This window comes from Ambystoma mexicanum, chromosome 3q (genome assembly GCF_040938575.1).
Source record: "Ambystoma mexicanum isolate Mex_15411 chromosome 3q, UKY_AmexF1_1, whole genome shotgun sequence".
NCBI classification, from domain to species: domain Eukaryota; kingdom Metazoa; phylum Chordata; class Amphibia; order Caudata; family Ambystomatidae; genus Ambystoma; species Ambystoma mexicanum.
This window is the reverse complement of record NC_090926.1, coordinates 264,731,901-264,757,864: the sequence shown is the minus strand read 5'-3', so window position 1 is coordinate 264,757,864 and position 25,964 is coordinate 264,731,901. Positions and strand designations below refer to the sequence as shown.

General features: G+C 42.4%; 1 protein-coding gene across 4 annotated transcripts in view; it reads left to right on the top strand.

The window, feature by feature from the left end:
• The window catches only part of ITGA7 (integrin subunit alpha 7), a 438,414-nt gene extending 412,846 nt beyond the window's left edge, over positions 1-25,568 (top strand). For 3 of the 4 annotated variants that reach the window (XM_069653721.1, XM_069653720.1, XM_069653723.1), the window contains one exon: positions 24,456-25,568. In XM_069653721.1, coding sequence (XP_069509822.1) covers positions 24,456-24,632 — 177 coding nt within the window. In that variant the 3' untranslated portion in view covers positions 24,633-25,568. Of the gene's footprint in view, positions 1-11,608; positions 11,726-24,455 lie in introns of all 4 variants that reach the window. The other variant, XM_069653722.1, reaches the window with a different exon arrangement.
• Positions 25,569-25,964: the final 396 nt, after the last annotated feature.

Genomic DNA, 25,964 nt, shown 5'->3' with positions numbered 1-25,964 from the left:
GTTTCCAGTGGTGTCTTTGTTTTTTCTTAGTTACTCCCGTTTGATTCTGAGATGAACAATCAAGTTTCAAGCAGTTGTCACAATTTTAGGTGATCCCTCATATTGCGTGTTTGTTTTTTTAGGTCTGAGCAGAACTCAGGTCCATGATCAGAAAACTCAGGGAGCAGCAAGCAGAGGACTGACATGATTTATTTTATCCACTTCGTCTTTCCCCCCAAGGTTGTTGATTGTGCAATAGTAACTCAAAGGTTGAAGGGGTTAGTGAGGTTTATCTTCAGTCTCGACAGGATTGATAAACTGGGACCTGACACATGACCTATAACTCTATCTTGCAGTCAGACGTCCAATGTGGGAGTAGCTCTCGGGTCACCACTTCATCAAAGACATCCTGGGATCTAAATAGCAGTATGGATAAATAGGGGAATGGATCAAATAGGTCCCACCCTTAATTACCAGGGTATTCCTTTTCCCCCTAAATGTAACAGTCAGCACAACAAGGTAAAATAAATCCTATGGACATAGCCACGCAGTGTTTTTGAGGATTATGTAAATTCAACCACAGCATTCCTAAAATTGAATTTTGCTGCAGTGCATCAATCAATTTAAATCTACTTTCTTCCTGGTGAACTCCTGCCACAGCATTTCCAACATTCCAGTGTAATTGCACATGATAATAATTGTGTTTCAGCCACAGACCTCACTTGCTCCACATAAACCTCTTCCCCCCCAAGGTGTTCCTAGTTGTTCAGTATATCCCCAATCACAGACATTCACTGTACACCCCAAATTGGATGTGGCACTCTCCTGCTTGTGTACTCCCCCCCCTAAAATATTGCAGTCACTGATAAGGATACGTGTGCCACTGCTGACTACATGGTATTGGCAACCTGTAGATTTTTTTCCCAAGATATTTGACATAGAGGGACATATTTCCTGGGACAGTCTGGGCAACCACCAAGGATACGTCCTTCCTTTCTGCAATACATACACAAGTTATTATTCCTTCTCCTCTCATCATTGTAAATGGGACCTCTCAAATTGCTTCTACCTCCTGACTCACCCTTGATACCAGTCCCACACCCGATTTGGTCTTAGTCTTTAACTTCTAGAGGATTTCTCCTCCTTCCTTCTCTACACTCATTCAACTTGAACCCTAACTGAAGCACCAATTTAATTACAGCCTCACACAAGATTGGCAGATTGACCTCTGTTGTCAATGTTTTCTTCCGCTCCTCACACAACCCTCAATAAAACAAACCTGCCATTATTTCATCTTGTCACTCGCTTTCCAGTACGAAAGTGTCATTTGAAAAAAATTGCCCACTAAGTCCTTGTTACCCTATTTTACTTCTAAGGCAACAACCTCAGAGAGGGTAGCCAATATGAAAGCAACTTTGGCTTCAGACGCTGGGAAGGCATTGGGTCTGCACAATAAACTAAGACAAAAGTCTTGAAACGTCCTCCCATCACCCCTAAAGCGCTCTTGTGGAGCTAACAGGATTAACAAATGGGTTCAAATGGAAGACCCCTCTCTTGCTCCAAGGTCGCCACCGCAGGAGAACCGGTTTCTAGTTCTAAATCCAGGGCTGAACCTGAGTGATCAGACAAAAAAGTATGCATTGCTTGTGACAACGTTACCCACTGGTTTAATCCAGCTGTTGTGCATCGCAACTCTTGATCTACTCTCTAGATACCTTTAACTCCCCCTGTAAACCATTTCACATCTGCCCCAGGACTGACAGAGAAAATCTTTCATTTTCTGCCACTGTTTGGGTGGAGATTTTCAATGTGGGCCTTTTGTACTGTCAAGTTCTGAATCACTTGCAACTCCACAGAAGCAGTCCCAGGCACTGCCCCCATTAACCAGAGGCATTGCTAGGGGGAGCTGTGGGGGCTATAGCCCCCGGTCTTTTGGTTATAGCACCGGTAGAAGGCTACAACCAAAACGCTATCTAGCCCGACAGTCCCAACATTAGCGTAGCCCCAGAGGTTTTCCAGACCTAGCAACACCCCTGCCATTAACCCCTCTGAACCTTTGTTACTTCACATTTTCCTTAACTGTCACGTCCACACAAACCAGGGGTATCAGGTTCCACAGGGGTAGACTTGGATGCATGAGGTTCAGTAAATGACACTTTAGAATAACCATATAACAGTTTTCCTAGCACAGTAAGTTCAGCCCTAGGATGGTTTGGGTCCTTGTGGCCTAGAATCATCAGTTCCAAAGTTATATATTTCATGTAGATGTACTAAGAGGTTGGACAACGCCAGTGGTTATGACTCAAAAGTCAAAACGTTAAGTAAACTCACTCAATCCATGACACTAGGATAGACCTAGCAAATGATCCTGAACCATGCCTCAAGTGACCAAAGTCAGCACAGAGCAACAGGACGTAATCCCTGTAAGCCTATTGCGAACAGAGGGTAAAGGAATAGGCATGTTAACTTACCCCCATGACTCTGATTTCTCCAGCGAGCACTGCTGAGGTTCCGGAATCCATTGGAGACACCGTCTTCTGTAGGGTTCCTGCTTACCAATCCTGCGGCAGCTGATGAACCCCACTAACCCCTACAGAAATGATGTGTCTGCGGTCTCTCAATTCTAACAGCAGACTTGACACTTCCAGGGGAAATGGAAAGTGGATAAAATGATAAACTACCAAATCTCTGGTTACTGAGTAAGGCATTCTGCATTCTGAGTCTTGGGTTGAGATCTACAATCAAACACAAGAGACATGTGTTCAGTATATAATGTTGACCTTGTCTTACTGTTTGCAATAACTCCTCTTGTTCACTCCAGTTCCCTTCCCTGTTTAGGTGTTGGCTTCCTTGCAGTGCCAGGAAGCGTGATTATTGATGTTTTCATTCTTTGGGAAAGCAATCTGGTCTTTCTCCCTTTTTCACGAGTTGTACATTGGGTATCAAGTGTCTCTGTAAACTTTCTGTCCGTGTGAAACTCAGGCCCCAAATATACTGGTTTAAAGTTTTTTATTATTATTATGGTATTTATTGAGCGTGGACCTAATTTTGAGTAGCAACAGAGCACTTTACAGAGGTATACAACAATGGAGATACAAAATGGAGCGTTTTACAGAGGTATTCAACAGTACAGACGCATAAAAGAGCATGTAAGCAGTTTAGGGTGAATTACAAGCTCATAGCGCTACCGACTCTAATATACTGTGAATTTGTCCTCATGCTTATCTTCACCGTGCATCCTGCGCCCTTTGTGCTTCTAACAACATGTCTCCTCTCCTTTTATCACCATGCTTCTGAACTATTAAAGTTGCTAGGAGATGCAAGACTGTCTGGGGTTTGCAGCAAAGGTACTCCAGGAAAGGAAAGGTGGTGAAAAAAGGTTGGGGGATGGTTTCCTTATTAACAATATATTTAGGATTGTGTGCGAGTGTTTCAATAAGTTACCATGTTTGCTTAACGCAAGTGCATTCAGAAGGCTGGAACAATTCCTTTCCAAGATGGAGGAGGCTTTCCTAGAAAGTGATTGGATTGAGTCTAGAGAAGGGTGTTTGGAATGTTGAATTGAATTCTAACTGCCTTTCATTCCAAACATTGACTAAGCAGGTCACAGTAACCTTAAGCTCCATGTTTAACTAGGATAAAACGGAGAATTTCAGCTAGCAAACCAACAGAAAGTCTACAACCAGAAACTTGTGATAAGTGAACTTATTTTGGTAAACTATGTCATTTCATCGCAGGATGTTTTTTCCCTGGGTTTTTAACCACAAATCTTTCAACGAAAAACCTCATCAAATTTTTATTTTTTATTTATGGGGGGTCCCTCCCAAAACTCCCCATCAACTTTTATTGTGTTTATGTTCCCGAACACACACACCCCAAATATATATTAATCTAACCCCCCTAAAAAATGAGATGAGTTTTTTTTCCGTTGAATAATTCGCTGTACAAAAACCAGCGGAAAACCTCCCGCGATGAAAGGACGGTGTAACCTTATTTTGTTGTCAAAGTCAGTTTATGAAATAGTTATGGGATTTAGTATTCTAAATTTGTATGTAAGTAGGTAATCGATGTACAGATGTTAAATGTGCTCACAGTATACATTGATTGGGAGAGCTCTGGGGAAGCAGGTGTCTGAAAAATCACTACCGCAGGATCAAACCCGGCTTTTCTAACGTGGACCGAAATAGACGAGTGCTGAAACCTACTGCTTAAGTAAAGGACCTAACTATGTGTGCAAGCAGCGTGGTGACTTGGAGAGGCTTCCCTGTATCAAGGCAACAAGACTGAACTGAGAGCACGGCAGGGAATCAGGCTTCAGTAGCAACCCTACCGATGGCACGGCGGTGCGGTCAAGTTGTTAAAGTAAAAGTAGTGGATCGAGCAGTTTACCGGAATGCGGCTTAGTGGCAAAATTGCTATAGACAAAACGAGCACAATTGAGGAATAACAATTGAGCGCGGCTGCGCAGTGATAATGGAGATTATAATTTAAGATAAGGCGCAGCTCCGATTTTCAATTAAAAGCAACGAAAAGCAAGTAGCACGCACTCGTAGCAGTGCATACAGTCTTAGATGCAATTTAACCTATTAGTTTCAGGAATTCAGTAACCAGTACAGTAAAGAGCAGATAGGAACTACACAGTGTAAAAGAAGTTCAATTCGTTTTCGCAGAACAGAACAAGTGAGTCTGAAATAACCAAATCTGAAAGAGACAATCTTTAATAAGAATTGGAAGTTCTAAAGAGGTAATCTTGGGAACTCTACCACATTAATTCAACAGTGAATAGAAAGATATAGCAAGACATTCAGTGAGTCTCTCTAACAGCATCTTTAAGAGGAGAAGTACCAGAGAACAGATTTGCAGTCCAATCAGTGAAGATAGAGAGAGGACTCAGAGGTGCCTTTGGGCTATAAGAGGACGCAGACAGGAAACCAGAGGGAAGTTGAGCTTCAGGAGATGAAGGGTGAGCAGGAGGTAAGGAATTGAATATTGACCATATGTATTTGGTTTCCAGTTCTTCAGTATCAGATTGGAGAATCAAGAAAGAGCGTCAGAAGTGAAGTCTTGTCCTTTTTTATTTTATCCACTTCCCCTTTCCCCCTAAGGTTCTGGGGCCAACAGTAGTCACTAAAACTCATGGTGTCCACAGCAGGGTTTAGTGGGTTTATCTTCAGCCTCCGCAGGATCAGAAGCTGGGACCTGAGACAATGAAAGTCCCACATTGATTTACCTGCCCATGTGAAGATGGATCCCAGTGTAGAGAAAACCCTGGGTTCATTGGGGAAGATGTTGACTGAGATGGGGGAGGAGGTAAAGGGATCCAGCAGGGAAACACAGGTTCTGCATGCTAAGATGGAGGATTTGAGTTTGTGAGTCGGAAGGGCATCAGACGTACTTGTGCCAACTACTTCTGGTGAAGATACAGAAACTGAACCCCCGGAGTTGTTTCCAGAGGGTGGAGACAGGGCATTAGAGCAGATTAGGACTATCAAACAGGAAGTAGTCCACAGGTATGGGGGATCTTTTTTTGCTACACCTTTAGCACCTCCAGAAAAATTCTGTGGAGAGCAGAGAAAGTTTAAGACATTCTTAATGCAATGCGAGCTGCATGTTCGATGTCGGCCTGAGTCATTTCCTATAGAAGCTACTAGGGTGGCTTTTCTAATTTCATATTTGTCGGGGGAAGCGGCTGCATGGTCGGTCCCTTTGGTGGGTAGAGGAGCAGCAGAGTTACAGAGATGGAATCTATTTAAAGCAGAGTTTGGGAATATGTTTGATAGGCGAACTCAATCTCAGGTTGTGGATGGGGACTCATTAGAGCTACCTCAGGGAAGCAGATATTTAGTTTCATACATTACATGTTTTACAGGAGGTTAAAGGGGAAGTTCACTCAAAAATTGCTTTGGCTCAAAAGATGGGCCACAAACTAAAGTATATATAAAACATATTTTTAAACAAAGTTCCTATGTAAACTTTTGAGCAAATGAGGCTCAAACTCAAAAATGTCAAGCACTCGTAGGTATGCATTTTGTGAAATGGATGAGCCTCCTGTGATTGTGTTAAGCTCGGCCTTTGCGGCAATAATGAAGCAAAAGCCTGTTTTGCCGGAGAGCAGGGAATGCAATCAGGATCCTGTCTGCTGCTGTTAAGTGCTTTAAAAAAAATGTATTTAGATAGAAAATCACAGGAAATATAAATACAACATTGTTGTATGATTGCGTCTCCCGGCTTCTCCCTTTTGGGGGAGCCCGGGAGACTCAAACCGAAAGCCACTGCAATCATACATACAACAATGTTGTATCTATGAAGTCCATGGTTTTCTTTTTAAGTTTCCTGGGCTCACCGGGCTGGGGTGAGCTCGGGAAACCTAAAAAGAAAACCACAGCAATTATAAATACAATACACGTTGTATTTATGATTGCGTTGGCTTTCGGTTTGAGTATCCCGGGCTCCCCCGGAACGGGGTAGCCTGGGATACTCAAACGAAAGCCACTGCAATCATAAATACAACAACATTGTATTTATAATTCTTCTGATTTTCTATCAAAATTTTAAAAAAATTCAAAATACAGGATCCTGACTGCATTCCATGCTCTCTGCAATAATGAAGCAAAAGCCAGCTGAAATAAACACAAGCTACCAGTCGGTAGCTTTTGCTTCATTATTGCCGCGAGGGCAGAACTTAACACAAGCACAGGAGGCTCATCCATTTCACAAAATGGATGCCTCCTAGTGCTTGAAATGTTTGCGTTTCAGCCTCATTTGCTCAAAATTTTACATAGGAACTTTGTTTAAAAATATTTTTTATATTTTCTTTTGATTGGAAACTTAAAAAGAAAACCAGCGCAATAATAAATAAAATCACGTTGTATTTATAATTGCTGCACCTTTTCTTTTATTCAAGTGCAGGCAATTATGAATACTTCACCGGCATCCAGCAGAGTATTCATAATTGCTGCAACTTTCTTTCTAGTTTCCCTCTGCCGGCAGCTGGCGAAGTATTTATAATTGCTCTGACTTTGAATTTACGTTATCTGTGCTTCCCTGGGCTTGGGGAGCACAGAATATGTAAAATGAAAGTGAAGGCAGCCTCCTCTACATGTTAAGCTCTGCTCTCTGGCTGCAGTAAGCAAAAACGTCCAGTAGGGGGCTTTTGCTGCTTGATTATTGCCACCAGAGCAGAGCTTAACATGAACAGAGGAGGCTTCTTCAAATCACAAAATGGATGCCCCCATGTAAACACTTTGAGCCTAATTTGCTCAAAGTTTTACATAGGAACTTTCTTTAAAAATATGTTTCATTTATATTTTTGATTATTGCCCATCTTTTGGGACAATAACATTTTTGAGGGAACTGCCCCTTTAAGAGAGGAGTTGAAAGATGCCCTGGCAGTCATTGTGGAGAGATCCACATCTTGCGAGGAACTAATTACTTTGTTAAAGCAATTGGAATCTAGGTTAAATGAGAGACAAATTGAACAAAGGAGAAGTACTGCCCTGGAGAGTAGGACTTGGGTGAGAAGTGAGAGACCAAATGGGGAGTTCCCATTTAAGGAGGCCGTAGGGAGGCCCTGTGTGTATGAGTCAGTTAAGACCCCCGTTGACTAAGAAGGAAAAGGAAAGATGTAGGACAAGATTGTATTGTGGGGATACTGGTCATGTTGTGGGAAGATACCCCTGAACACCCTGAAGATTTTCACCTTCATCTTTTCCGGCAAAGGAACAGCAGGTGGTGAATGCTATTCAGATGGCAGTGCCACATATAACTTTAAATGTATGCTCACATTGGGACGGCAAGTTGAGGTGTGGAGGTCCAAGTGTGATTGATTCAGGAGCCACATGGTATTTTATGGACAAGAATTTGGCTATACGTCTTGGGGTACCTGTTTTAGCAAAGAAGATTCCAGAACAGGTCAGAGCAGTAGACAGTACTCAATTATCATCAGGACTCATAACTCATGAAACCGAGGTATTGGGAGTGAAATTGGTGGGTGGACTTTGGGAGGAGATGGAATTTGAGCTTTTCTATCCTCCCCAATTACAGATAATTCTGGGCATGCCATGACTTACGTTACACAATCCAAAATTTGACTGGGGAAAAAGTACAATAGAGTTAGACTCTCACAGTATTGTTGGGAATGATGTTTGTTAGGGGGAGGTCTAGGAAACAGGAGGGTCGAGGAAGTGCAGGAAGTAGTTTGTTTGGCTGGTAGTGTGGCAGATGATCATTCAGTAGGGGCAATAGCAGGTGTTCTACCAGAATGTTATCAGGATTTTGAGGTTTTTTTATGAGCAGGAAGCAGGCGAATTGCCACCACATACCCCTTATGATTGCAAGATTGATTTGGAAGATGGAGCGCCAATCCCTTGTAGCTGAATTTACACATTAACAGAGGAGAATGAACATCTGAAGGAGTACCTGGAGGAAAATGTGCCTCGTGGGGGTTTCTCAGGGGCAACGTGCTCGCCTTGGAAGCAAGACGACCCGGAGCACCACCGGTTCGATCTCCGGGTCCGCGCTTAGAAACCTCTGGGTATTAAGCACTTTATAAATAACCTATCATATCATATCATATCATTTAGCTAAAGGGTTCATTAGACATTCTCAGTCTCCTGCAGTGTGGCCATTGTTCTTTGTGCCCAAGGAAGACAAAACTTTGAAAACTTGTATTGACTATAGAGCCCTAAACAAAATCACTATTGAGAATCGCTACCCTCTCCCTTTGATTTCTGTGATGTTAGATAGGATTTAGGGAACAAAGATCCTCACAAAGTTGGACCTCAGAGGAGCCTATCATTTAATAAGAGTTTGAAAAGGAGACGAATGGAAGACAGCTTTCAGACCAGGTTTGGCCTCTTTGAGTACCAGGTGATGCCATTTGGTCTATGTAATGCACCAGCTGCCTTCCAGTTCTTTATTAATTAGGTGCTCTGAGAATTATTGGACATATTCATTGTAGTCTATATGTATGACATATTGATTTTCTCTAAAGACTCAACTTAGCATGTGGATCACGTATGGAGAGTGTTGAAAAAGCTAATAGAGAACCATCTATTTGTGAAATCGGAGAAAAGCCAATTTCACACCGAAAGGGTGGAGTTTTTGGGTTTTGTGATTTTGCCGGAGGATCTTGAGAAGGACAAGACTAAGATTCAAGCAGTGTTAAATTGGCCGACATCAACCAGTGTAAATTATATCAAGGTTTTATTGGATTTGCGAATTTCTATCGCACTTTCATAAGAGACTTTTCGCTAGTCGTGACACCACTTACTAAGCTACTTAAGAAGTATGTGAAATTTGATTGGAGTATAGAAACATAGGCAGCCTTTCAGTACATCAAGAAGAGGTTTACTACTGGACCAACAGTGTTACAACCAAATGTTGAGCAACCTTTTTTTGTTGTGGCAGATGCTTCGGACGTAGCTATGGGCGGTGTATTATCGCAGCAAAATATTGTCACGGGTCAGCTTCTCCCAGTGGCCTACTTCTCCAAGAAATTCTCTTCTGCAGAATGAAACTACACCATTTCAGATCAGGAATTACTGGCAATCATAGCTACTTTTGAGGAGTGGAGACATTGGGCCTCATTCCAAGTGTGGCGGTCCGGAAACAAGAGTGCCGGTAAGCTTACCGGCACCCTTGTTTCCAGACTGCCACACCACAAGTCTGCCTACAGGGGCCGTTGTGCCCATCAGGGTCAGACCTGCTGGGCACAATAACCCCTGCAGGTAAACTTTTCATGTAAGCACTGGCACTGTTAGAAACCAGACAGGGAACGTCATCACATATCTCCTTCCTTTCCACTGGCCCCTCTCTATGGGACATGTTTGGAATGGCTGGACTATGAAGGAGGCCTTTTCCACTTCTGGCAAGAAATCCACTGGCTGCTCCATCTCAGTTTGTGGTACTCCCAGGCAAGCAGGCAGAATATTTGTGTAGTGCCATTGACTATTTCAACTGGGCCTGAAATCAGTTGTCAATCTAGGGCAGGTCTGTGGAAATAGTGATTTGTTTCTAGCCCCGCAGGGAGTACTGTCATCTCTGCTTCACAGTGTCCTGTTCCAGTCTCGGAAAGGTATTCTGGGCTACGACCAAAAGACTGTTACACACCAATTACTGTGATGAAGGAGTCGGTTGTACAGGCAGACAGCCGAATGGGGCAAGCCATGCTCAAGGGGGTGTTTTGTAAATTAGCCTGCAATTGCTCGTTCTCCAACCACCCTTCAATTTTACTGGAGCTACTGCTTGCAGTTTCTGTGCGAAAATATTGGCTATAAAAATATCCAGTCAAAAAATATAGATGGCAAAGACATCTATTTTCCACTTTTGAAATTTGATAACATCGTTTCCTCCCCAACTCCTACTAAAATATATAATATAATACCTAGTTAGACCCTTTGACCTCCATTTCTCATGTGGCTCTGCCCCCTTTGGGGATTAATGAAGTCTGATTTGCATTTTGTTTTTTCTCCTGTTTCAATGGCAAAGTAGGCTAAATAATGACAATTGGTAAGGTTACCTGGGGAAAGGCCAGAGGTTATGATGCATCTCACATCGTTGTTGCACCCCAACACTTTTCCAAAGCTCTTTTTTCCCTTTGCATTTACTTACCCAACTCAGCCCTTCCATGGGAATGAGGTAAATCATAACTTCCGAGGCTGCCACGTTCCCCTAAACCCCACGCTTTGAGGAGGTTGAGGAGAAGGGCCCCCTATGTACATTCCAGTCCAATCAAACCCCACTGCAAAACCGCAACCCGTTTTTTTCATTCAAAATTTAAGTACTTTGTATCGTCCTCTCTGTTTTGCATGTATTTGTTGTTTATGTTGATATTTTCAGAGGAGAGCCTGCTCACCAGTCTAAGCTTTTGATTATGAAATAGGTGGAAAATCCCATGAACGCAAAGGAGCTCATTTTCCAAGTCCCCGTAGCGTAACTGGAGGCGCTAAAGACAGGTGCAGTGGCGTTACACCTGCCTTAACGTCTCCATTAACACTACATCGGATTTTCATTGTTTTTGAAGGCGTGGGCGGAACTGGAGTTACTTTGCCACTTCCTCCTTGCCCTCCTCCATCAAAAACAAATGGTTTTTACGCCAGAAGGTTGTTTTCATGCTGGCATAAAACCAATGATTTCCCATGGGAAGCGCCTGCTTCGTGCACCAGTAAAAAGCAGGCGGTTTCCTTAGGAAATCATTATAAATGCCGCCTGCCATGCATACCTGGCTGGCGGCGTGCAAATAGAGAGGTCTAAGGAGGCTTCTGCCACCTCTTTGCACTTCTCATTTGCACTCTGCAGTGCAAATGAAAATTTTGCGGTGGGGCGTGTTTGCAAGTAAGTGCAAAAGTAAGTGTCCCCTCTGGGCAATTTACGTTTTTAAGGAAAATGAGCCGCAAAGAGGTTACTTGCTATCCTATTTCTTCAGTTGGTTCTTTATCATCTAGCTCGGATCCACCCTTCCCCTTTGTCAGATATGGAGCTAGTAACCTCCACAAAGTTCCTAAAAGCTGTTAGATGTGCTGCTCTGGTGCAGGGCACTGTGGGAGCAGGTTGGTCTTTCGCCTTAATAGTGTAGTTAAGGCTTTCTTTCCATTCACATGCCTGTGCCCAACTTCCTCCCCCCCTGCAGTGTGGCTTCTTCAAGAGGAGCAGCAAAGAATCCGAGTACACCACCAGTTACCACCGGGCCCACCTGGCATTGCAGCCCTCGGAGGTGGAGAAGCAGGCCGATGAAGCCTAGCCAGCGGTAACACTGGGAGAACGGCATGTCCCTGTGTGCAGTGGGGAGGTCTTGGGGGCGCACTTTGGACCCGGCCTACAAGCACCGATCAGCATGGCAGTGTTTGTGCATCTTGTACTCTGTATTTCATTGGCTGGAGCAAACAGATGTTTGGTGTGTTTTATTGCATGAGCAAGGGAAAAAAAGAAATGCCATGGCCATAGTGCCATGTGGTCTGTGGTTGGACACTGGAAAAGGCCAACATCTGATAACATTTTGGAGGCCTTGCCTTAAGTATTATTACCAGTTTTGGGTGCCAAACCTGAAGTTAAATGCCATGCTTCGGGTGCCACCTCTGAGTATTGTGCCCATTTCTAGAAGCCTCCTCTGGAGCATTGTAGCCCTTTCTGGGGTCCAGATGTGCAATGTGACGTCCATCTCTTGGTGCCAGTAGTGTCCGTAGCGGGGGCCTGCCTTGCAGTAGTATGCCCAACCTCTGCTCGGCATCTGCTGTATTGTTCACAGTTACTTCTGAAGGATCAAGATAGTTTGGGGGCAGTCCATAGGCCCATAGGTGTACAGTGATGGAAAGAGGGTGAAAGGCATTTACATGTATAGAGGACACACGCACATCACCACAAGCATGTATCATTAAAGGTGTCTTTCTGCAATTAGGGCTCACAACATGCGGTGGGCAGAATAGTGACGCTCACCTGGAACACACACATACCTCTCTTCCCAGAAAGGATGCACCTGCCCCCAAGCAGGAGTAAAGAACATGCCTGCTTTCAACATAGGGTGCAGTAAATGTGTGAAAGAAAAGAGCCCGCAGTGTTGCATCAGGTGATGGTGAATGTCTTCTATTGGCTGTAAGACCGTCCAATCAAATGCCAGGCCCATTGGAGCTGCAGCCAGGGGCAGCAGAGATTCGTCCCCTTCCCTTTGGGAGGTTCTACATGGGCTGGGTGATTAAGAAATGTGGCTCGTGCACTCGATAGGAGGCTCTGCTCTGCCTCGGTCTACGTTCCTCTGAGTGGTGACTTCATACATTCAACCTTGTGGCTCCTCCTTACACCTGAGATTGTGTATACTAACCTACCCTGGTGGGTGCTTCTGTTCGTCACTTATCTGCTTCAGCAACCAAAACAGTTCTGTGTGTTTATCAACAGTTAACACCTACAATCAATATTAACGTTTTCCCCCTGGAGTTGATTGCATGAGTGACTAATAATAACCTACGCATTATCTTTCCCCATAGAAACTGATTAGAATACATCTGTAAATGACTCTTACATCTGTAACTACCTTTATCACACGATGGCAGTGACTGGGAGAAGGGGACTCTAATCTCTGCCGAATGGATTTGGTTTCTAGCTCCCCGTCTCTCAGTCACATATTTCTCTACCCCCTTATGACAATTGATACTCTGGTGCTGTCTGCAGACATGATTAGTCCAGACAGACATCAGGCTCCTGGTTTGAAGTGTTAAGCAAATATTATAACATTTTGGAAACAGCTGATAAAGATTTGCATGTTGTGCATTCTATTGTAACTTAGTGGATTGATACAAATATGTACTTCAAACATTTTGGGGGTCAAATCAGGATGCATCTGTAGTAAGATGCTGCCATGTCGTCAGATTGAAAACCCACAAGCAGTGCCCAAGCCTCTCAGCCATTTTGAGATTTTTGTCAGGATCCAGCAGCACAGAGAACCAAAGGAAATGTAGCAGAGCACCACCTGAGAGGCATTGGGACAATGATTTTGAGAGGTTTACGAAACTCTATGAGGATGCATCATTTTTTAAATAATTTTGGAATTCCATGTGGGTTAAAAAGAAAACTAATATGAAAATATTCCTTTTAGGTTCTGCCCAAGGTACTGAAAATGGTTCCTATGGTAACATAAACTCCAGTTTTATAACTTATCTGTCTGCAGCACAATGATACCTCGTCTGCAACTTGTAAAAGATGTTTGCTGAAACCTTTAAAATCCAAATGGAGAAGCTTTGGTCAAGACACACACGCGTCTTGTTGGTGCTCAGTTCTTTAGGACTTTAAAAAGCCACGGAGTTTGAGTATTCTAAACAAGAAATGAACTGTTTGCTGAACAGTGAGGCTCAATTGTGGTTGGATTAGGTCATTGAACTGTTTAAGTTTATGCTTACCTTTGCAATACTATAAAATAAGCCTCCAACCAAAGCAGAGGTCGAAGTGGGAGGGAACTAGCAGGAACCGAGTTCCACTGCTTTTGTGTTTTACAGTTAGTAGTTCTAGAGTTTCTTGCAATCATGAACTGTTCTTTTTGCAGTTAAGCAATGTGTAAGCCGCTGTAAAGTTCTCCTATCTAGCGCCTGAGTGGTTGTGGAGAGGAATGCAAGGGGGCGAGAGAGTTGGATCTGTCCCTCCAAAGTCCCAATCACGCCCTCCCCATAAGCAAAGTTTTCTTACTGTTTGTGTTGAGGCTCTGGGGGCATGGCACTCAGAAGATTCAAAGAAATCTGTGGACGGCATCAAACATTACAGATTCTGACCATTTTTAATTTTGAGGGAAAAAACAGTTTCCGGCCCAAAGCACTAAATGACAAGATAATGCACATTTTGAAAACAGACACCAAGCGTGCAAATCTATTGTTACGGGTAAGTATCTCTTTGCTCCTAACAAATAGTATTAAAAATAAGCAAAGCCGTAAAGTAGTATTGATGAGAATTAGTAAAAATTGGGTTAACAAAAGGCCAAAGTCCTTCTGGTGGCAAAGACTATCTACTAATTCCAGCCCTTAAGCTACAACCCCCTATGTAATTCAAAGTGTTTTCGAAGTAATTACTTGGAAGTTAATTACTTAGAAGTAAGTGCTTAAGCAATATGCCCCGAGCGGCGGTGGCATTATCGACTCAGGTAATGCCCCGGGGCCCATAGTTATAGGCCGGGGAAGAAAAAAAGTTACACTTTTTTTTTTTTAAAGGTACCTGCGTCCCCGGCGGGGGACGATGGAAGCCTCAAGCCGCGTGGAGGCGCGGAGCGGGGATGGCCCCGCTCCGAGTCTCCACATGGCTGGAGGCTGCCATCGCCCCACACTGGGGACGAAGGAGCAAGAAGGTAAGTGGGGTGGGGAGGGCAGGGAGGACGGAGGAGGGAGGAAAGGGAAAAAAAGCGCCTTACCCGAGTCCCCGGCAGGGGGCGAAGGCAGCCTCTCAGCCGTGGGGAGGCTTGGAGCCGGGTACTAATGTAGGAAAAACCACGGGATAGCTGTCAGGGTCCGGCTTGACTGAATTCCACAGGAGCTGATGCTGGCCCCACAGACCCTCACCAGGAGTTCACCTCTCAACCCTTAAATATAAGCTGAGCTGAAAACCCCAAGAAAGGGAAAGGGGAATTTGGAGAAAATAACAACGGAGACACAGCTGCCCTTCAACCGTCTGGTAGGCTCTGGTATCTGTGATAAACAAATACACCTGGTTACTAATATAATAAGAAAACTTCTTTTCTAAATTATGCTAAATAAATTCTAAACTCTTTACCTCTTAAACCTCAGTAAAAGACTTAGAGGTTAGTAACCTTTGTGGAATATCTTGTAAATATATATCTTGTATTGTGCAAATAGTTCAGACCAACCTAGTCTCTTTAGAATCCTAAAGTGATGGCCTTTGCAACATCTTTTCAGAATTAGATATTCTTCTTACTTCAAAGTTCTTCTGATCTTATGTAGTTTTCAATGCTTACATAAATTGCAGTCTTCCTCTGAAAACATTGAGTTCTATTTGCATAGATTACTTTAAATTATATTCTTTAACTTCCTGGAATACTGCTTTCTTTCTGCGTGTGAATTGTTTTCCTTATTTACACATTTACACAAAGAACGTATAGTTTCTTCCTTTACTAGCGTGTGCGATAAACACGTGAAATCAGAAGACGTGAAGAATTGTCCTCGCGTGTAAAATACACACGCGATTATTTTAAAAAACCAGCGCGCGTGAAAAAATACGTAAACACGATAAAAAATAACACGCGCTGATAAAAATGGACTCGCGCTCTATCGCAGCCCGACACGCGCTTTCTCAGAAAACGACTTTCACGTGAAAAAATGTACACGCACTAAAATTCACACGCGCAATTCTTTTTGGCACGCGCTCTATCGCAAACCACACGCGCTTTCTCAGGAAACGACTTTCACGTGAAAAATGTACACGCGCTAAAATTCACACGCGCAATTCTTTTTGGCACGCGCTCTATCGCAAACCACACGCGCTTTCTCAGGAAACAACTTTCACGTGAAAAATGTACACGCGCTAAAATTCACACGCGCAATTCTTTTTGGCACGCGCTCTATCGCAAACCACACGCGCTTTCTCAGGAAACGAATTTCACGTGAAAAATGTACACGCACTTTAAAAAGAACACGCAAACGACAACTTGCGAGCTCGCGCACACATTAAACAGTCTTGAAGAACATTTCACACAGTTAATCAACTTTAAAATCCTACGCACAATCTTCAAGCTTGTTTTCCTTATAATAACTTTAACTGTAATGTCTCGTTTCTCAAATGAACTTGAAACTTGTTTACTCTTTAAGTTTTCTTATAAAAGAAAATGAAAGTTCACTGTGACAATCTCAAAATCTTTAAAAGAAGGATCCCACCTGATGACTTCTTGTTCAAATTGGATCAGCAAACGATATTCTTACTTTGGTAGATTTTCTGAGCTCTGGAAAGGCCTTACTTAAGGAGCTTAACTAATACACAACCAGCCACTGAATTTCTCTGGATGAAAGGCAGTTTAGAATCTTGCTCATCTCCCAAGAATCAAACCCATTGTCCTCTCCACCAATCAGGCAACCAAACATATCATTGTTTCTTTAACCAATCAGAGTAAGTTTCTTTCACTCCATCTTGACTTGGGCAAGCACAATGTTAATTCTATGAACAAACTCTTCCTGTTACTAAACCAGCCAGTTCTAAAAGCACAACTAACCCAGCCAGCTCTAAAGGCACAATGTTAATCTTGTTACTCTTCCTGTTATGAAACTAGTCAGTCCTGACAGTACCCCCCTCTTCAAAGCCCTGTCCCAGGGCCTGGTTTAGCAGGGAAACTCTTGTGAAACTGTTTTATCAATTGAGGGGCATATACATCTACTTGATCCTCCCAAGATCTTTCTTCAGGACCGTATCCCTTCCAGTCAATAAGATATTGTAAGGTACCTCTAACAATCCTGGAATCTAAGATTTTCTTAACTTCAAACTCTTCGTCATTTTCCTCTGTGTAAACTGCTGGTGGTGGTTTTCCTAATCTAGTTCCTGACACACAAGGTTTCACTAAGCTAACATGAAATGTAGGGTGACTTTTGATACTTGCGGGTAATTTCAGTTTGATTGCTACGGGATTTATTATTCTTTCTATTTCAAATGGACCAATAAATCTCGGACTAAATTTAGTCCTTCCCTTTAAACGTAAGTTTTTTTGTGGACAACCAAACTTTTTGACCCACCTGATAATGTGGTGCTTTACGACGTTTCTTATCAGCAAATGTTTTAAATCTTAGCTTACTTTTTTCTAAGGTTTCTTTAGCTTTCACTAAACCATCTCTAATACAAGTCAATCGCTGCTCAACCTCTGGATTGGAATACTCAGATGGTAACACTTCTTTCAAAAATCGTGGATGGAAACCATAGTTGCTAAAAAATGGAGAATACTTAGTAGAATCCTTGACCGAATTGTTATAGCTAAACTCTGCTAGCCAAAGAAGATCTACCCAACTTCCTCTTTCTTGCCAAAAAGCTCTAATATATTTTTCCAATTCTTGATTTACTCGCTCTGTTTGGCCGTTGGTCTGTGGGTGATAGATAACCTGAAGAAAGCTTTACCTCAATTCCCAACTCTGTACAGAAAGCTCGCCAAAACTTAGAAATGAACTGGGACCCTCGATCTGATACAATATGTGTTGGTAGACCATGTAATCGTACTACTTCTTGCAAAAAACTTTTTGCCAGATTCCTTGCAGAAGCCTCTCCTTTCATGGGAATGAAATGCCCAGCTTTAGTTAGTAAATCCACAACTACTAATACTGTAGTGTAACCTTGATCTTTGGGAAGATCTACACTATAATCCATAGAGATTGTAAACCAAGGACTAGGAGGTACTGGTAATGGATTTAATAACCCAGATGGTTTTCCTCCTCCTGACTTTACTCGAGCACAGACTTCACATGTTTTCACATAGTCTTCAATATCTTTTTTCATTTCTTTCCACCAAAACTTTCTCTCAACCAGTTCAATAGTTTTACGAATTCCAGGGTGACCTACTGTCAGGAAAGGAAGAAGGCGATGGATATGGCAGGGGAAATGTGCACAAAATACACAGTAAACAACCTTGAATATAACAACGTGCATTCAATACCCAAGACTCGTGTATACCACTATATGAAAAGGAATGTAGGGTAAGCACTTAGAACCTCCTTATGACTGAAAGGAAAGTCGGCAAACTCCTTACCCACTATGCTATTACAGATACTGACAGCGCTAAGCCCACGTAGAGGGCAAGCAGGGACAGAATCTGTAAGCTGACACTCTAGACGGTACTGAATAAAGAATTTGGAAACAGTACTCACAAGGACCGGAATGACCACATGAATGCCAGTACTCACGAAGACCGGAAAGACCACTTGGATGTCCGTATTCACGAGGACCGGAAAGACCACTCAAAAGTCAGTACTAACCCACAACCCTGTAAATCAAACAAGAACCCAGAAGGCAGTAAAGGCAAAGAGTGAGGATGACTAAATACCTAAACCCAAGTCAAGAGGCAAGAAGGAATAGTACAGTGTGGAAAACAAAAGATAATCACACAGGAGCTAGTTACAACAGCTTCCCACACCTAATAATAAAATAGGAAATAAATGTAAAAGTGTAAAGGAAAACATGGCATGGATGCCAATAGAAGGCAAGGATCAGGAGCAGTGAAAACGATATCAAAAGGGAAACTTTCCCACCCATCCAAGGTGAAAAGGCAGGAAACTAAACCTGTAAAGGAAAGATTAATGCAACAAGTCTTTCAGTAGCAAAGGACAATTTCTAGGAAACAGTGAACACAGGCAATTGGGCTGCAGCAAAAGGAAAGCTCAGAGAAAGGCTGCCTGCAGACAGAGAAAGGGAGAAAGGGATTTCCAAAAGGCAGAAATCAATTAGGCATACAAATACGAATTCCAGGACAAGGAACAAGAAACACTAACTAGAAACTGGGCACAAAAACTAGGAACCAGGAACAAGGGACCAGTCACGACAGGAACGCTGCAACAATGACCAGCGCTGGACTGAAGCAAACTGAGGCTTTTAAAGCTGCTTAACGAGCACACCCCTCAGGCGTGTCGCCTGCTGCACCTGCAGCCACAGGTGTTGCCTATCCTCCACCCAGCCTTGTCCTGCAAGGGAGGAGGTGAGGCAGTGAGCCAGGCATTCTGGGAAGCATAGTCATTTGATTAAAGTAGCAGTAGCATGCTGGCTGCCAAAAACCTGGAATGGATCCGGAAGGGAAGTAATTTGGAAATAAGGTTTTAGCGCTCCCAATTCATTAGGACACTGTAGCATAAGGTTCGGAGGAAATGTCCAGTAGGGAAGAAACCCCAAAACATGCCCCCAAGTGGCGGGAACAGGAGCGAAGGGAGCGAGCCGTGACACCTACCAACTTGGATTCATGACATTCTTGCATAATTTCCTTTTGCAGTTCCTTGCTTGGAAGGTAAATTTTAGAATGAACACATGGAAATCCTTCAATTAAATGTCTTCCAGAATCCTCCGCTAACCAAGATTGAATTTCATCTTCTGGTAATTCCTTTAGAATCTTTTTAAGAAGCTGATTCTCTTCCTGTGTAGCACTTAGGATAAATTTTTCTTCTGCAATCACTGGTTCTGGTAATCATGGATTTTCAACTTCTCCCAAATATCCTTGTCGTGATAAAGCATCCGCTTTACCGTTTAACCGCCCAGGCTTGAATGTTATCACAAAATCGTATTCTGAAAAGAAAAGTGACCACCTAAGTTGTCGAGGTGATAGTGTTCGAGCAGATTTCAAAAACAGAAGATTTCGATGATCGGTTAAAACGGTTACTGTGAATCTTGCTCCCAACAGATAATGTCTCCATTCCTGAAATGCTTTCTTGATTGCCAGGAGTTCTCTGTCTGTAATTGTGTAGTTCACTTCTGCTGGAAGCAATTTCTTAGATAGATAGGCCACAGGATGCAACTGTCCAGTTTCAGGATGCCTTTGAGAAAGCACTGCTCCAATTGCAACATTAGAAGCATCTGCCTCCACAAAAAATGGTTGTGAAGGATCTGGGTGTAATAAGATCGGTCCAGATGTAAAACAGTTCTTCAATGTTTTGAAAGCTTGATCCGCTTCATCTTTCCACTCAAATTTCATTCCTTTCTTCAATAATTTGGTGATAGGAGCAACAGTTTGAGAGAAATGTTTAATGAATCTCCTGTAAAAGTTTGCAAAGCCCAGGAAGCTTTGGATATCTTTAACACAAGTTCGAGTTGGCCACTGTTCAACTGCCTTAATTTTCTTCATATCCATTTCCAAACCTTTGGGAGAAATCATAAAACCTAGAAATTCCACTTCTCTGGTATGAAATTGACTCTTTTCTAACTTAGCAAATAGTTTATTCTCCCTTAGTCGTTGTAACACTTTCTTGACATGTTCTTCATGTTGCATGAGATCCTTAGAATAAATGAGAATGTCATCTATGTATACTACTACAAAGATGTCAATAAAATCTCTTAATACCTCATTTATAAAAAAATTGAAAGGCTGCGGGAGCGTTACACAATCCGAATGGCATTACTTGATATTCGAAAAGACCAAATTTTGTTCTAAATGCCGTCTTCCATTCATCACCTTGACGAACTCGCACCAAATGATATGCACCACGAAGATCTAGTTTGCTAAATACTGAGGCTCCTTGAATCTGGTCTAACATTACTGATATCAAAGGCAGCGGATATCTGTTTTTAATTGTTATCTTGTTTAATGCTCTATAATCTATGCATGTTCGTAAAGTTCCTTCCTTTTTGGGAACAAAAAATAGTGGAGAAGCTGCTGGCGATTGAGAGTGCCTGATGAAACCCTTATTCAAATTTTCTTGGATGTAATCCTTCAAATGTTGATTCTCTTTTTCTGTTAAGGCATAGATGCGACTGCAAGGAATGTGGGCCCCTGGTTCTAAATCAATTTTACAGTCATACTCTCTATGAGGAGGTAATTCATTAGCTTCCTTTTCACTAAACACATCATTGAAATCATGGTAACACTTTTGTAATTCTCCCATTACAGCCCCTATAGAATGTACTATAGTTCCCAAATTCACCAAACCTTCCACTACTTCTGAACAATTATCACTAGAAACATTTTTCCTGAATTGCTTCTTTACAACAATTTGTAACACAAAAAGCAGAATCCAATTTCACCACTCTTCTTCCCCAATCAATCTGAGGGTTATGATACGTCAACCAAGGCATTCCCAAAATTATTTTCAACTGTGGAGTGTCAATTAATTCAAACACAATTTCCTCCCAGTGTCCTCCGATTTCCATTTCCAATGGGATTGTTTCATGTGTAATTAAACCTGATGTCAGTTGAGACCCATCCACCGCTCTCACATACTCTGGTATATCTTTTACAACATAAGGCACATTCATATCTTTAACCACATTCCAATCCATGAAGTTACCAGTGGCTCCTGAATCTATTACTATTGGACCACTTCCCTTTAATTCCTCTTTAATATACAAGGATACATTCAATGTAATATGTGGTACTGCTGCTTGGATGGTATTTGCCACTTGCTGATTTCTGGAGCTGTTAGTAGATGCAGAAGGTTTTGGACACCAAGGGCAATTTCCAACAAAATGTCCTGATTTCCCACAGTATAAACATAAATTATTCTATCTTCGCCTATCCTTCTCCTCCTAAGTTAATGGACCTGTCACTTTATTTACTCTCTCTACGTTCCCAGTTCTCAATTCTTTATTTACAATTTCTAATCTTCCTCTATCAACTCTAGGGAAAACTCTGGGTTGCTGCAATTCTTTTTGGCACGCGCTCTATCGCAAACCACACGCGCTTTCTCAGGAAACGACTTTCACGTGAAAAATGTACACGCGCTAAAATTCATAAGCGCAATTCTTTTTGGCACGCGCTCTATCGCAAACCACACGCGCTTTCTCAGGAAACGACTTTCACGTGAAAAATGTACACGCGCTAAAATTCACACGCGCAATTCTTTTTGGCACGCGCTCTATCGCAAACCACACGCGCTTTCTCAGGAAACGACTTTCACGTGAAAAATGTACACGCACTTTAAAAAGAACACGCAAACGACAACTTGCGAGCTCGCGCACACATTAAACAGTCTTGAAGAACATTTCACACAGTTAATCAACTTTAAAGTCCTACGCACAATCTTCAAGCTTGCTTTCCTTATAATACCTTTAACTGTAATGTCTCTTTTCTCAAATGAACTTGAAACTTGTTTACTCTTTAAGTTTTCTTATAAAAGAAAATGAAAGTTCACTGTGACAATCTCAAAATCTTTAAAAGAAGGATCCCACCTGATGACTTCTTGTTCAAATTGGATCAGCAAACGATATTCTTACTTTGGTAGATTTTCTGAGCTCTGGAAAGGCCTTACTTAAGGAGCTTAACTAATACACAACCAGCCACTGAATTTCTCTGGATGAAAGGCAGTTTAGAATCTTGCTCATCTCCCAAGAATCAAACCCATTGTCCTCTCCACCAATCAGGCAACCAAACATATCATTGTTTCTTTAACCAATCAGAGTAAGTTTCTTTCACTCCATCTTGACTTGGGCAAGCACAATGTTAATTCTATGAACAAACTCTTCCTGTTACTAAACCAGCCAGTTCTAAAAGCACAACTAACCCAGCCAGCTCTAAAGGCACAATGTTAATCTTGTTACTCTTCCTGTTATGAAACTAGTCAGTCCTGACAATAGCATTCAAGCCACTTCTATGCTGTTGCAGAATGATAGCAGAGGGAAGAAAGTGGTGGCCTGCCTTTCCCCCGCACAACTTGGCTCTAAAGACTACTGCTGAACGAATCTGAACATTTTCTAAAACTTAAATTGTAACGCTATACACAAAGGCAAGAATTTGCAGGCCTTTGTAATTCATTTTTTAAATTTTTGTAGGGAGTTATGGCAGTTCCGCATTGCCTCAGCTAACACCCCTTGCTAAAAGTCCCTAGTCTCACAACGCATGTACACAAAGCAAAAACCAGGGCATTCAATTCTCTCTGTTTAGAAATGGGTGGGGAATCCTATAAACAATTTTGAATAAACCCTGTGCACTGGCTCACTGTCTCTTCCAATCCAGAGGATTTTACAATGCCATACCCAGCCGAAGGGACTGAATACGCCAGGGGTCTCTGAGTCTTACAACATTCACCTTTATACACATGTGAAGATATATAAATGCTATTTTCTTTTTTTTTTTTTTTTTTTTTCTGACATCTAACGAGAAAAGCCAATTAATCTTGATAAATTTTGGATGGTGTAAACACTAACACTAACAATCTTCTAAAACTTCTATTAGTACGTAACTTTCAACACTTTAACATTTCCTATGTCAGGGATACGAGAACTCCTTTTGTAAAAATCTAATATAGATTATATACAAAAAATAAAAAAAATAAAAAAAAAAAATGCTATTAGAGCACAAGGTCCTCTTTTTTGTTTATGGGGGGCTTGTGGATGAGGACAAGAACATGAATGTATGAAGTCCCACAAAGCTTCCCCACCCTTACACACAAGGAGGGATGCCAAAGATAGTGTATTCAGTGTCGGCCTACTGAACTATGACTACGTAGAGCCATAGGGTCAGTATCAGTTTTAACACATTGTATTCACAAGCAGTATAAAAACACCCAATTAGAGTGTATAGCAGGCTGGTAAGACACTCATAAGAGATTGCTGTTCTAATTGATTGTGCAAATAGCTCTCTCACTTGTGCTACTAACAACACTAGAACCACAACCATACCCAATTTATGGATGCAGATGATATAAAAATCTGTTCTTTTGGTGTTTTTTATGTAATTGATTTGATACTTGTACCTGTGTTTTGTACCTTGCTATACACTCTAATTCGAGTGTTTTTATACTGCTTGTGAAAGAAATGTGCTAAATGTGCTCTAATTCGAGTGTTTTCATACTGCTTGTGAAAGAAATGTGCTAAAACCGATACTGACCCTATGGCTCTACCTAATCATGGTTCAGTAGGCCGACACTGAATACACTATCTTTGGCATCCCTCCTTGTGTGTAAGGGTGAGGAAGCTTTGTGGGACTTCATATATTCATAGACATGTGATGATACCACCTGCATTCTAGTCCTGGCTTCAGAACTGCTCCAAATGATCTTATTCTGGGCAAATCTCCCAGTGCCTCAATTGACTTCTCTGCATAGAAATGCTGTGTGTTCAGGAAGAGGATACCACTAATTAGTTCCATGTACAAAACGATATATTTGCAGTTACTCTCCAAGCAGAGAGAACTGAACTTATTGGAGTAACCTTTAGGAATAGCAATATTTTCAAAATGTTTCAAATGTAATCACCTGATGGGAAAAGCAAGCTTTTTATGTAGACATCATTGAGCCGGGCAACCATTGATATTCAAGGATATTGCCTTGCTCTCGTAGCTAACTGGGCCGGCCTGAAATAAACCCATTTCTCTTTTTTCTCCACAGTGCGGCTTCTTCAAGCGCGCCCGCTATGAGGATGACAAGGTGCCCAAATACAATGCTGTGAAGATCCCGCGGGATGAGCGCCAGCTGTTCAAGGAGGAGAAGACAGGCACCATCCACAAGAAGGACTGGGTGACCAACTGGAGTGAGAATGACGGCAGCGTAAAGGGCTCTGCGTAGAACCTCAGAGGGAGAAACCTCTTCATTATCCCTCCGCGGGAACGGACAATGGACTATGGTCAAAAACCAACAGCCTGTAGGCTGTGCAAGAGAAGCAGGTGCTTAACGCATCCGGGAGCCCTTCCAACACTGACATCTCAAAAGGGAATGATAAAAGGCACCCTACAAACGTACACACACCCCTCGGACCCTTCATAGCAGGGGCAGATTTTATTTTGTTGATTTTTTTGGATTTCTTGCACATAAGAGGTGTGTTCTTCACTGTAACAATAGCAAGGACCTGTTCCTGCAGGAGAGGGTGGGTGATGGTGGGTTCTGGGACTTTTGCATTTTCCACAGGTAAGGGAATCATGTGCTGGGAGAGGTGTATAGTCTTCCACAGAGGTCTACCGTCAAGGAGTGGCACATGGAGGAGGGTGCCATGTCTGGTTCCAGGTACAAAAAGACTGACAGCCACTTAAATGAGAAGATGTGCTTCATGGTATTGGATAACCCCCACTGGACCCCCCACAGAACCTGGCAGAACACCAAGGGGAGACGCAGAAGAGGAGTACAGCCCCGGAACATGTACATCTGTCTCACTCCATCGCTCTCACTCCCTGTGAAACACTTGCTGAATATTATCTCTACCCTTGTGAGGATCTCTCTGGGTAACCTCACCTTGCCGGCCATCCTCACTTGTGTGTTGGGGCATCTCACTAGCTAGCCTTACCCTATTGTGCGCAACTCTCCCTGTGAAGCTCTCTCTCTTTTTGAGGGTCTTACACAAGGTATCCTTATCTCGCTGCAGTTCTTTCACTGTCCCTTTGAGGATCCTTTGCTGGTTCTCCTAATCACACTGTATCTCTTTTCCCATACATCCCTCTCTAAGATGCTGGGCATCTCTCTTCACTCTCGTCCCCTAAAATGCTTTAAGATAAAGTTTCTATGAAAGGTGCCTTTCTCCTTTGTAGTCTGTCTAGAATGTTAAAGTGCCTTGGGAAATGTGTGCCTCTTCGAAGTACTTTGAGGGTTCCGTGTGTGTGTGTAGGGATAGCCTGCACACTGTATAGTTGTGTGAACGGCACTGTCACTGTCTACCTGAAACCCGGTGTGTAAAGGTGGTTCATGTTAAAGGTAATGTTCATTTATTCCTGAAACTCTTCTGTGTAATGTTTGTCTCTAAGGTGCTATCTCACACTCACTCTCTTTCATTCCCTCCCTCTCTCTTTCTCCCACTCTCCCTCCTTTGCCATTCTCCTTTTTGTCTCTCTGCAACTCTCTGAAATGCAATGTGTTAGAAAGGTGCTGTGTGCGTTTTTTAATGGTTATCAGTGTCAATTCAGAGTCTTG